Source organism: Emydura macquarii, unplaced genomic scaffold (genome assembly GCF_026122565.2).
Source record: "Emydura macquarii macquarii isolate MOO-44397 ecotype Brisbane River unplaced genomic scaffold, CSIRO-AGI_Emac_v2 contig_1348, whole genome shotgun sequence".
NCBI classification, from domain to species: domain Eukaryota; kingdom Metazoa; phylum Chordata; order Testudines; family Chelidae; genus Emydura; species Emydura macquarii.
The window spans coordinates 11,327,130-11,338,029 of record NW_027131485.1 but is presented as its reverse complement, the minus strand read 5'-3'; the positions used below and the strand labels follow the sequence as shown (position 1 = coordinate 11,338,029).

The window sequence follows — 10,900 nt, the reverse complement described above, 5'->3', positions numbered from 1 at the left end:
GGTCTCAAGGCCCAACTTGTGTTCTGTCTCTTGTTGGGCCCTGCAAGTCAAGGTACTTTTCTTTTTCCAGCATGAGAATTTATAGAAGATCCCTAACTGCTGAGAGGACTCGGAGCCTCCCTCCAGGCATCATTGGCCAGAAAGCACAAGGGAACCCGGACATGAGCAGCCAATGAGAGGCCCATGCTCTGTTTAAAGCGCTGTTCCCCGCCTCCCTCCAGCCCTACAAAAGGGGACGGCCGGCAGGTGCCCCCCAGCAATCTCCGTGCCAGGCCAGCCAGGCTGATGGGTCTGTAGCAGGAGCGCGGAGAGTGTCTGTAGCAGGTCGGTTCAGATAGGAGCCCCTCAGGGGACACTATCCCCCGGCTGCATCTCTCTGCGAAAGGTAAGAGCACCGCTGTTCCTGGCAAGCACCTTGCTGTCACCACGCCTGCCCGCCCGCCCCCTCCTCAGCTTTCCACAGTTAGTCACCTGCCATTCAACACTCAACTTGGCACCTCTGAAGAAGGGGACCCTCCCTTTGCTGTTGACAGCCCCTCCCCGCTCGGGCGCTGCTCCAAGGGGGCTGCTGTTCCCAGCACCCAGGTTAAAACCCAGCCCAGGCTGTGCCCTTGCGCTCAGGGCTGGGTGCATCAGGTGGGTCTGGGCAGCGCACAGGTGTCAGGTTTGGATCTGGGTCTCTTGACTGATCGTGGCATCTTTTCTGCCCCCAGAGGAAAGCCGTAGGGCTGGGTGAGAGAGAGCAGCTCCGAGGCGGGTGGCTTGGCAAAGCTGGCTGTCTCTGGAGCTGTGGGTCCGACTGGATTGGATCCGCGGCGCTGGGTTTGTGTGGTGGGGGGGGGGGGGGCTGCTGGATGTTAGGAGCTGTGATGGCTTCATCCCCTGCAGGGGAGATTGCCTTTGACAGAGGCACCAAGGCTTGGCCGGGAACTCTTGGGTTCCAGTCCCAGCTCTGCTAGTGTCTTGCTGCATTGCCTGGAGAGACTAGCTCTGTGCCTCAGTTTCTCTATCTGTAAAAGGCTATGCTTGGCATTGCCCCAGGCTGCAGTCAGGGACTCTCATGAAGCCTCTTGTGGCTCCAGCAGTTGCCCAGTGCGGAGCAGAACGACCCCTCTTGTAGATGCGCCAGGTTGGCTCTGCCTGGCTCTTAGCTGCCTGGCTGCCGTGAGGTTTGCTGAGGAGCTGTTGAGCGAGAGGGAGCTTTCTGACCTGCCCCCATCCTGCCATCGCTCCAGCCCACCGATGGATCTGGCTCCCCAGGCTCTCTGCCACATGCGTGGCGGCTGCTCCGTTCGCAAGCTGCTAGCGCCTGGGGCTGCCCCGAGTTGCCCTTGCCTGGTGGCTCTGTGTTTGCTGTTTGCTGTGGCGCGCGCTCGGCCTGTCGCTGCACTGCCTTAATGAGTGTCAGTGTGAGCCCTTCCGTGCTAGCACCTGGCCACTGCGGTAACAGGAGAACCCGTCCCTGGAGGCCTCCCCTGCGCTTTTGTTTTCCAACTGCGCGAGCTGGCAGCACGTCCCCGGTGAGCAGGGCAGAGCCGGGCGCCCGTGTAACTCAGCTCGCAGCAGGTGGGTTTGGTTTTGTTGGCCGGCAGCAACAGCTCGGCCTTTGTCTCCCTGCCGCCGCCCAGCTCCGTCCATCACCCGTGGGGCTGGGGGGGGGGGATGCCAAGCCTGGACCCTGCGCTCGCTCGGCGCACAAGGGGAGCGTGCATTTGAGGGAGCATTTCCCCAGGGTGAGAACAGGCTGATGCTCACCCTTCTCCTTGGCACTCCCTGGGGGCAGGTCCCCACCCTGTCCTGCCTCAGTTTCCCATATGTAAATGCAGATGGTAACACAGGGTTGGGAGGTGCTTTGAGGTCCCTGATGGAAGGTGCTAAGCCTGTTCTGTTGTGCCTCCTCTAGCAAGGGGGGGCTGAGCTTTTCTTTGGCGTCTAGTGACGAGCTGGAGGGGGAGACTTTAGGACCAGACGGAATCGGCCTGACCCCACCCACTGCCTACACAGGAGCAGGCAGAGCTGGGTTGCCCAAGCGATCAGTTCTGGCTGGTGTTGGGTTACAAATCCCTGGAGAATTGACTGCGTGGGGGGGGCGGGTAATGAAAAGTGTTATCCTCCGTGTAAGAGAGCAGGGCAGCAGGACTGTGCTTCGCCTGGCCGGATTGAGGGGGTCGCCTACCTTCAACTGAACTCACTAAGCGAGGGGCGAGGGTGCCAGGTCCCAGTGGAAGGGGGAGAGGGTGGGGACTGGCGGTGGTGGTGCAAGACAGATGGTCCTGCCCCTCCGCACAAGGCGTCTCAAGATAGAAAGCAAGAGGGACAATCTTCCATGCCCAGCCCTGGCCCCCAATCCAGGTGTGGGGCAAGCAGGCTCAGCCCAGCAGGATCCAAGTGTGGGGTGAGGGTTCTGTGTGGGGCAATCTGGGGGTGGGCGGCTCAGTGGGGGTCCAGATACAGGGGGAGTGGGACTCTGCAGTGGCGTCCAAATGAAGGTGGTTGGGGTTCGGCGGGGGGTCAGTTTGGGAAGATGGGGCTTGGTAGGGTGGGTGTGCAAGGTGCTCATCAGGGTGGTCCAGGTGCAGAGGGGTGGGGCTTGTTGGGGGGATTCAAGTGCAGGGGGCCTCAGAAGGGGGGGTCTGGGTGCAGGGGATGAGGCTCGGCATGCGGGACTCAGGTTCAGGGGACTTGTGGGCAGGTTCTGGGTGAGGCTCAGCAGGGGGTCTGGATATGGGGGGGTCCAGATGCATGGGGGTTGGGCAGATGGGGAGCAGCGCTCTGTACAGTGAGCCCTCCCCCTGTGACGGAGGAGCAATGGGGACAGGAAGCAATGGCACGGAAGTCCCCCAGGAGTATTTATATATAGTTAAATTTAGCGTCTTCCTCAGGGCCGGCCCTAGACCAAAGGGTGCCCCAGGCAAGGAGTGTCTTTGCCATCCCCCCGCCATTCGTTAAACTTTCGGATACCTTATTTTTGATTGCCCTTGTAGCCCATTTCACGGCTTTGATGCACGATTTGCATGCGTGATTTATCCCTGTCATATAAGATGACCAATTTGCATGCTAGGATCTGCACGTCTGTATTTATTCATGTCCCGTATAAGCAAATAAAAAAAAATTTGCCTCCCAGACCCAGCACCCCAGGTGGTCACCTGCCCCTAAATCTGGCCCTGGACCTCCTTATCTACACACTAACCAATTGTTCTGCTGAAAACGTGACCACGCCATCCTTCTAACCAATCAATAGACAGAACACACAACCCTACAGGTGTTCCCACTTGGAATGCCTGCCTAATCCTGCCTTTTACACCTAATTCTTTAGACTGGTTGTGCAGCAGTTTTTCTTTAAAACGTCTCAAGGTTATCTTTCCGACTCCTTATCTTTATGACTCTTGGAGGCACCCACTCTCCGGGAAGGAATGCTTAATCAGTAGCAGCTCATCCTCTTTGGTGCATTGTAGATGGTACTTGACTCCCTGCTTCTTTGCTACTGGTGGCAGATTACTCGGGCTTTCCTCACACGACTAAAAGGCCTTTGGCTCTGCTGGGAGTGGGGGCGGTGGAGGGAGAGGGGAGTGGCACGCTGAAGGGACCTTTGGTTGTTGGAGTTGCACATCCGGGGGGTAAGAAACGGAGGCAAAGGACCAAAACAAAAGGGGTTTACTCGTGGTCAGCTGTGTTTGAATCGTCTTTGCCCAAATCAATGCCAGGTTCCTTTCCCCTTTTATTAAGTTTTCTCCGCTATACACAAACTCAGTGCTTGCAAGTGGGGAAGCATTGCCCCCGGGCTGCCTGGTGGCAGGGCAGGGGTGGTGAAGGGCTCTGGTCCCTGTGGCTCTCTCGCTGTGCCCCGCATGGGGGCGAAGGGGCTGGGAATGCACTTGCTTCCCCTACAGTGGGACCCCACAGCTGCTGGCAGGCCAGAGCTGGGATCGGCACAGCCGCAGGGGATCTCAAAGCCCGGCAGCCCCGGCTGCCTGCGACAGTGGTAAGTGGCTCCTCCACTGAGGGCCCAGCCAGTGCCCGGGGGCATGGCCCCCCTCCACCCCTGGTATGCCATTGCCTTAGAGGCAGCCGGGATGGTGGTTAGTTTTCCCAGGTTACTGGGTGAGCACTTGAGCCAGTTCTGTGTTGTATCGTTAAGAGGGACCCCAGGGTATTGAACCCGGCCTTGGTTGCTGCTGACTCCATCTGGTCCCAGCAGTTCCTGCAAGCCCCAACCCTAGCTGCCTACTCCCTGCAGCCTGCGTCTCCCCTCCCTCCACGCCCAGCCGTCCTCCCTGGGGCGCCTCTCACGAGGCTGGAGGCGAGCGGGCGGCAGGGGAGAAGGGTGGCCAGGGTGGAGGTGAATGGGCGGCAGGGGAGAAGGGTGGCCTGTGGCTGACGTGTCCCTGCTCTGCCTCGCAGTGGGAGCGGAGGGAGTGCGGCGGGGAGGATGCCCGTCCTCGCCTCACCCGACATTGCTGCCAAGTTCCAGGAGAAGTGGCTGCTGCAGCACCCAGAGGACCGGGACAACGTCAGTGGGGCCGTGACCCTGGACGACAGCCTTACCAGCCTGCAGTGGCTCCAAGACTTCTCCATCCTCACCGCCGATCCGGAGAGGCCGCCCGGCCCCGGCCACCCTCTCCACCAGCCTCACCAGAAGCTCTTCCGAGGGCCTGAGGCCCCAGCCAGCCCCGCGGCAGGAGACACGGCGGCCAAGGGGATGCCCCTGACCCTGGGCAAACCCACCTCTGCAACCACCCCCCCTGCCGCTAGCTGCCTGCAGCCCCCGCCCGGCCTTGCCCTTGGTGCCGCAGAGGAGATCGATTACAAGAGCAACCCTGGGGTGAAGCCCCCGTACTCCTACGCCACCCTCATCTGCATGGCTCTGCAGGCCAGCAAGCTGGCCAAGCTCACCCTGTCAGCCATCTACAGCTGGATCACGGAAAACTTCTGCTACTACCGACATGCCGACCCCAGCTGGCAGGTGAGTCGCTGGCGTGAATAATTAACGGCCCCCTGGAGGCGCTCGACAATGGAGGCCCCTGGCTGTCTGTCACCAAAAGGGCCGGGGCTCAGCAGCCTGATAAATGAGCTGCAGTATTTGATTCCTTCTGCCTCAGTTGCCCCCCAGAGAGGCTGCCCGTGCTGTGGGGTGGGGGTGGGGAGCGGAGGACATCGCTTCTCTTTCTCGCTCTGTTGCTTCTTGGAAGACCACAGCAAACAGCGTGTTTAGCTGTGTGGCTGCTCCTCCACCAGGTGTGTTCTGGAGTGGGAGATACCAGGAAAGCGGCTCATCCACCTTTATTTCGGTGGGGCCTTTTGCTCTAAAGAGGGCAGAGAGGGTGTCTGCTTGTGACTGAAATGCAGCTACCTCTGGGGTGGGTCACGACGGTGGGAGAGCACCCAGCAAACCTACCAAGCTGTCTCCTCTCTGCTGCCTGCTCATCTCCAGGGCCGTACAAATTGCTTCCCCAGCATCTGCTGTGCAGAGAGGAGCTTGCCGTGATTTCAGAGGAAGGATAAGTGACAGGATTTGGGCCCCTTAAAGCCAGTATCTCTGGGTTCATCTAACACCCCTTGCTATAAAGAGTGGGGGATCAACAAACCTGGCTTGTGTGTCTAGACCCAGGGCCACACGGCTCCCTGTAACAGGCCACCTGAGCTCCTACAGGGAGGGCTGTGGCCCAGGGACTCCCAGGAAGCCCCGGCAGGTCTCTGAAAGTGCTGACAGGTGAGCAAGAGGCAGATCCAACCCCAGGTGTGATCTCCCTGCTCCTGAGAGCTGGGGTTGGGGGCACAGTGCTCCCTGACAGCCTTGTGACCATGCTCACCGCATCACCAGCCCCAAATGTTTCGAAACCATCACTCCGGTCCCAAAGACACAGGAGATGGGCTTAAAAATCCTGCAAGTCTAACACAGGAAATCTTAGCTGTTTTTTCCCCCAGTGGGTGTTGGGGCTGCTGGGGGCCACGTTTTCCAGCTTCTCTCTCCCCCAGCCCACCTTTTTTGAGACCAAGCTGGGGGCCCCATTAATGCACCAGGGCTGCCTGGGCCCCGCTGGGTGGCATCCACACAAGGGCGGACTGGAAGAAGTTGCACTGATCCACTCTGCTCAGCTGCTGCTTAATTCCAGACCAGCAACCCCCCAGCTCCAGGGTGAGCCAAACCCATGCAGCAACGCTGCCTTGCCTAAGCAGTCCTGGCTACATCCGGCACCTTCCCCAGGCGGTAAAGGGCGATCTCGGAGCTGGTGCTGCTCTGACCAGCTGGGCCTTGGGAGGGAGGGCAGAGAACCTCTGAAAGACAAAGGGCTAGCCCACCGTTCGGTTCCCTGCCTTGCTGGGATGCCTGGGATGGTGGCAGAAAAGCTGGCCAGGGTGGAGGTGGCATTACCAAGGGGCACCTGCACAGCATGCCCCAAAGAGCCGTGTGCGTAGGGTGCTTCCAGGCCAGCGCTGCCCTGCGCAGGCCACACCTCGGCTTGCGCCCGGTCTTCTCACACGCCTCAGGCTCCGAAAGGTGCTGGGGGCAGCTCTGGGGAGGAGCATCTCCCTGGACCCAGCCCACGTGACCTGCTAGTGCCCTTTGCTCCTCAGTCCAGGTGCCCCAACCGGCCTCCCCCTCCCCAGTGCCAACCTGCCTGGCTTGCCCCTGGGATGGTGCAGCCGCGGCTGCCTGGGGGCCTCGCCCGATGGCCGTGCAGCTACGTAGCCCCGTGCCCTGATTCGTTCTGTCTCCCCGGAAGTGGAGCCGACCTGGGCTGCTCAGTAGCTGCTCCTTGCACCCACGCGTGTAAGACAAGGAAATGCTCGCCTCCTCTGCTGCCTGGCCTCCCCATGTCTCCTCTTTCATTACGCTGCCTTGGGTGGCCCAGGGGCAGACAGTAACCTGAACCGGCCCAGGGAAGCTGAGCCACAGGACCGGCTCCGGCTGGGCAGGGAGGGAGGTTCTCTCTAACCCGGAAGCCGATGTGGAGGGGCTGGGTGTGGAGGGGGCCCTAACGCAGGCTCCCCTGAGCATCGGGGTTTGGTGCTAAGACCCCATTGAGACGCACGGGGCATTTCCCCCTCTCAGACAACTGGGGCCAGGCTCTCCGTGGCCTCAGGCCGGCGCCCCCACATTGGTCGCCCTCCAGTCCCGTTTCCTCCCCACCGGGGGAGCTAGAAAGGGGCGTTGTTATGATTGAAAGCGGAGATTTCGCTCCGCACGCGACAGGCCTTCGCCCGGCCTGGAGCGCCTGAATCTCCTGGCCCCCGCCCCGACACACGGACGTAGTGAGGCATGAGTCACATGCATGGTGCCCTACCGGCCCCAGCTGTACAGTGGGGCCCGGATATGGGCAATGGGCAAAGCTGGCAACCCTGGTAAGAGCCTACCTGCAGAGCTTGGGACAGGGAGAGGTGAAGGGACTGGCTAGGGTGCTGGCAGATGAGCCTGGGAGTCTGGAGGCCTGGTTCTGATCCAATTTCCTCCCTAGACCCCAGGTCAGTCATTTAGGCCCTCAAAGACTGTTCGGTGCCTAACTCCCATGGGGCTCAGTACTCAGTGCCTCAGTTTTCCCATCTGTACAATGGGGCTAGTGCTGGCTCTCCAGGTGCAGGGAGGGCTCAGCCCAGGTGCTGCTGGCTCTGCTGGCCACCGTGCCCTCCACGGGCCTGTTCCTCCTTCTCTTGGCTGCAGAACTCCATCCGGCACAACCTGTCCTTGAACAAATGCTTCCGGAAGGTGCCGCGGCAGAAGGATGAGCCGGGCAAGGGGGGCTTCTGGCAGATCGACCCCCAGTACGCAGACATGTTCGTCAACGGCGTTTTCAAGAGGAGACGCACCCCGGCCGCGCCCTTCAGCCCACTGCGACAGCGCCCTGCCACGCCCACCCCGGGTGCTGGCTGCAGCCTCTCGTCCCCCGTGCAGCCGGGGCACGCCCCTCACCGTGCAGCCCTCCACCCTCTGCACCAGCACGGCCAAGGCTGCCCCCTGCTGGACGCCCCCAGCCCACGCAAGCAGCCTTTGCCGAAGCGTGGCCGCAAGGCAGCCCGAACTCCCCAGTCCCCGCTGCTGCCCTCTGGTGGCAGAGACGCAGAGGCCCTGCGGGGAGATCTCGAGTGGGCCAATGCCTTCGACGACGTCTTCCACGGGAACGGCAGCAATTTTGAGGACTTGGATATTAACGCAGCCCTCAGCTCTCTGGCGACGGAGGTGGACCTCGCCATCCAAATGCAAGGCAGGTACATCCCTCCTCCCGGCAAGTGGGGCGCCCCGGCTACCGATCACCCCAGCCCAGGGGCTCCCCACGGGGAGGATTTCACCCCCTTCGCCGACGGCCTGCGGCACCCCTGGGAGGAGGCGAGGGAGGAGGCTCTGGGCAGCCCCTGGGGCTTTGAGCAAGCCTTCAACTTCTGCGAAGGCTTCCTCAGCGAGATGCAGCCCTGGGACAAAGCAGACGCCTTCCTGTGATCCCCTCCCTCCTCTGGGCTGGGCTGAGCTCTGAAACCGCCCCCCTCCAGGAGCTACAGCGCCCCAGAGTCCCAGCCCCCCCTGCCCATTCTGCTCTGACGTCCCCTTCCCGCCAGGCTGCTGAAGTGTGAATATTCCCCAGGTGGCCGGACGCCAGGCCCTGCCCTTAGCTCCCTGCTGGTCCCAGCCGGGCCTTCCCCGAGCAAACCGAGGGAGCTCCTGGCACGTGGCCCCTGAGCCCTGGTGTAGCCAGAGCAGCGCCCACCCAGGGTGGCGACAGCGCCAGGCACCTGCCCGCACAGTAGAGCCAGGCTGCTGAAATGAGTACGGGCAGGGAGGCCCGGGCTAGCCACCTGCCTTATGGGCCAAGTATGAACCCGGCGGGTCCATGAGCAGCTTCCCAGTCCCCCCCACACCCACACGCTGGTGCAGGAGCTGTCGTGCGGGCCAGGCCTTAGCGGCTCTGGGCGAACTCTGCTGATTGCTCGACTTGGCCTCGCTGGTGTGGCTCTGAGCTGAGCTTTCCCAGGCAGGTGCCCCCCGTGCAATTGCAGCTTTGCACCTGCCGGCCCACCCAGGGGATGGGGCCGGGGAAGGGGGCAGGGATGCTCGAAAGGGACGAAGGCTAAAGCTGAGCGTGGGTGAAGGATCCAAGAGCTCGACCCTGCTGCTGCCAGATCCTGGTGGTTACCCACGACCTGCCAGACTGGGCAGCCCCTACAGCTGGGTCTGGGATGGCTTCACACACCCCATCCTGTCAGTCCATGCCCCTGGGGAGGGCGGTGGGACTTGAGCCCTGTTACATCCCTAGATCAACAAGTGCATTAAGAGGGAGCAGAAGCAGGGTGTCCACAAGAGAGCCCAGTGTGGGTGTGCGCATGTTTGTGCCCCCTGCAGCAATTCAGATGCCAATCCAGCTCTGCCGGGCCAGGCAGCCGAGTCCTGAGAGATTTAAAGGTGCAGCACGCAGAAAATAAAATGCAAAATCCTCTGCGGCTCCCTAGGGGGACTTCTAAAGCCACGCTCGGCAGAGCAGTGCCTGAGCACTTGGAGAGCAAATGATCAGGGCTGAAACACATCCTTGCAGCCTTCAGCCGGCAGTCCCTGGGCTTGCAGTTGCCACTTCAGTCAGAACTGGCTGAAATTAAAACAAATAAATAAAAATCCTACGTACGACGGCAGAGCCAGCCTGAAATTTCCTGCTTCCTCTGGCCTTCCTGGGCCTCCGAGAGCTTTATCACACACAGACAGAGGCGTACAAACGGCTGCAGGTGTGGTGCTCCGGGCACGGTGATGAGGGATGCTAAATCCGTGCGTGGTGCACCGACGCTGACGCAGCAGCGGCCAGGCGGAGCCATTTCCCTGCATGAGCCGCTGTTGGTTGGGGACGAGCGTGTTCTCTCCCCGTAGATGTGCAAGCGTGGTGTGCAAGGGACTGCTGTCCTGGCGCGGCGCTGAGGTTCGGGGAGAAGCTGCCTGCTGAAGTCTCTGACCCTTGGGGCCCGTCAAAGCTTTTGTCATTGAATTCCCTTGGTTGGTTTGGTTGTGTTGTTTTTTTTTAATTGTAAAAGACAAAAAAGGAATAAAATTTTAAAACTCCTACAGCAGGCGTCAGTGGCGGGGGTCACACCACCCTGCCCGTGCTGGGGTCGCGACTGGCTGCCCCACGGCGGGGCTCGCAGGGCTGGGCTGAGAACAAGCCTGGTCTGCTCCAGTCCTGCGGCATGCCAGGCTGTTCTGACCCCTGCCCCTAGGGGCTGGGGAGAGGGGGAGCCGACGGGAGCAGAGCTCATGCCAGATGGGCCAGCTAAGGTGGGCATTTCTGCAGGGGTGCAAACCTCCAGTGCGGGGTCCCCCCCATTGCAGCTGTGAATGGGCCAGGAACCACAGTTCCTAAGCTGTCCGGCCTCGCCTGGCTCCAACCATCTGGGCAGCAAGCTGGTGCCCAGCGCCTCCAGCCAGGGGGTGTCCAACCCCACTGCCCCTCCCCCCTCGGGGAGAGCTTCAGGTCATTGCCCCTTCACTGCTCCCCAGCCCCCACCACCCTCTCTGAGCCCGCGCCCCACTGACTGGCCACAGCCCTGCACAGCCAAGCCCAGCCAGAGGCAGGCCTAGCCCAGGGTTGCTGGCTGCCCATGATCTCCCCCCGGTCTCTGTGCTGAGCTGCGTACAGAGCTGACGTGGCTCCGGCTTCCTGCCCCGTGCAGCCCAGGCCCCTCACAGTTCCCCCCGCCAGCTCCTCACAAGCCCTGCACCCCACCTGCCTGCATGACACAGGCCTCTCCAGCCTGCTGGGACTCTGCCCCCCCCCCCCCCCCCCCCCCCCGTAGCCACATGCACAAGCCTGACACGGCCCTGGCTAGTGCAGGGCAGGTGGGCACCGTCACTGGTGTGGAGGGGGAGATCTGGCCGGGGGGGAGGGGCCCTCAGGCTGCCCAGGGGCATGTGGCCACACAAGGCGCCAGG

At 61.6% G+C, this 10,900-nt stretch overlaps 1 protein-coding gene across 1 annotated transcript; it reads left to right on the top strand.

Moving 5' to 3' along the window:
* Window positions 1–280: 280 nt before the first annotated feature.
* LOC137155126 (forkhead box protein J1-B-like) lies at window positions 281–10,473 on the top strand. The gene is made up of 3 exons (XM_067551146.1): window positions 281–385; window positions 4,402–4,963; window positions 7,661–10,473. The coding sequence occupies exons 2-3, from the start codon at window positions 4,430–4,432 to the stop codon at window positions 8,432–8,434; spliced, it is 1,308 nt and encodes a 435-aa protein (XP_067407247.1). The 5' UTR covers window positions 281–385; window positions 4,402–4,429; the 3' UTR covers window positions 8,435–10,473.
* The last annotated feature ends 427 nt before the right edge of the window (window positions 10,474–10,900 follow it).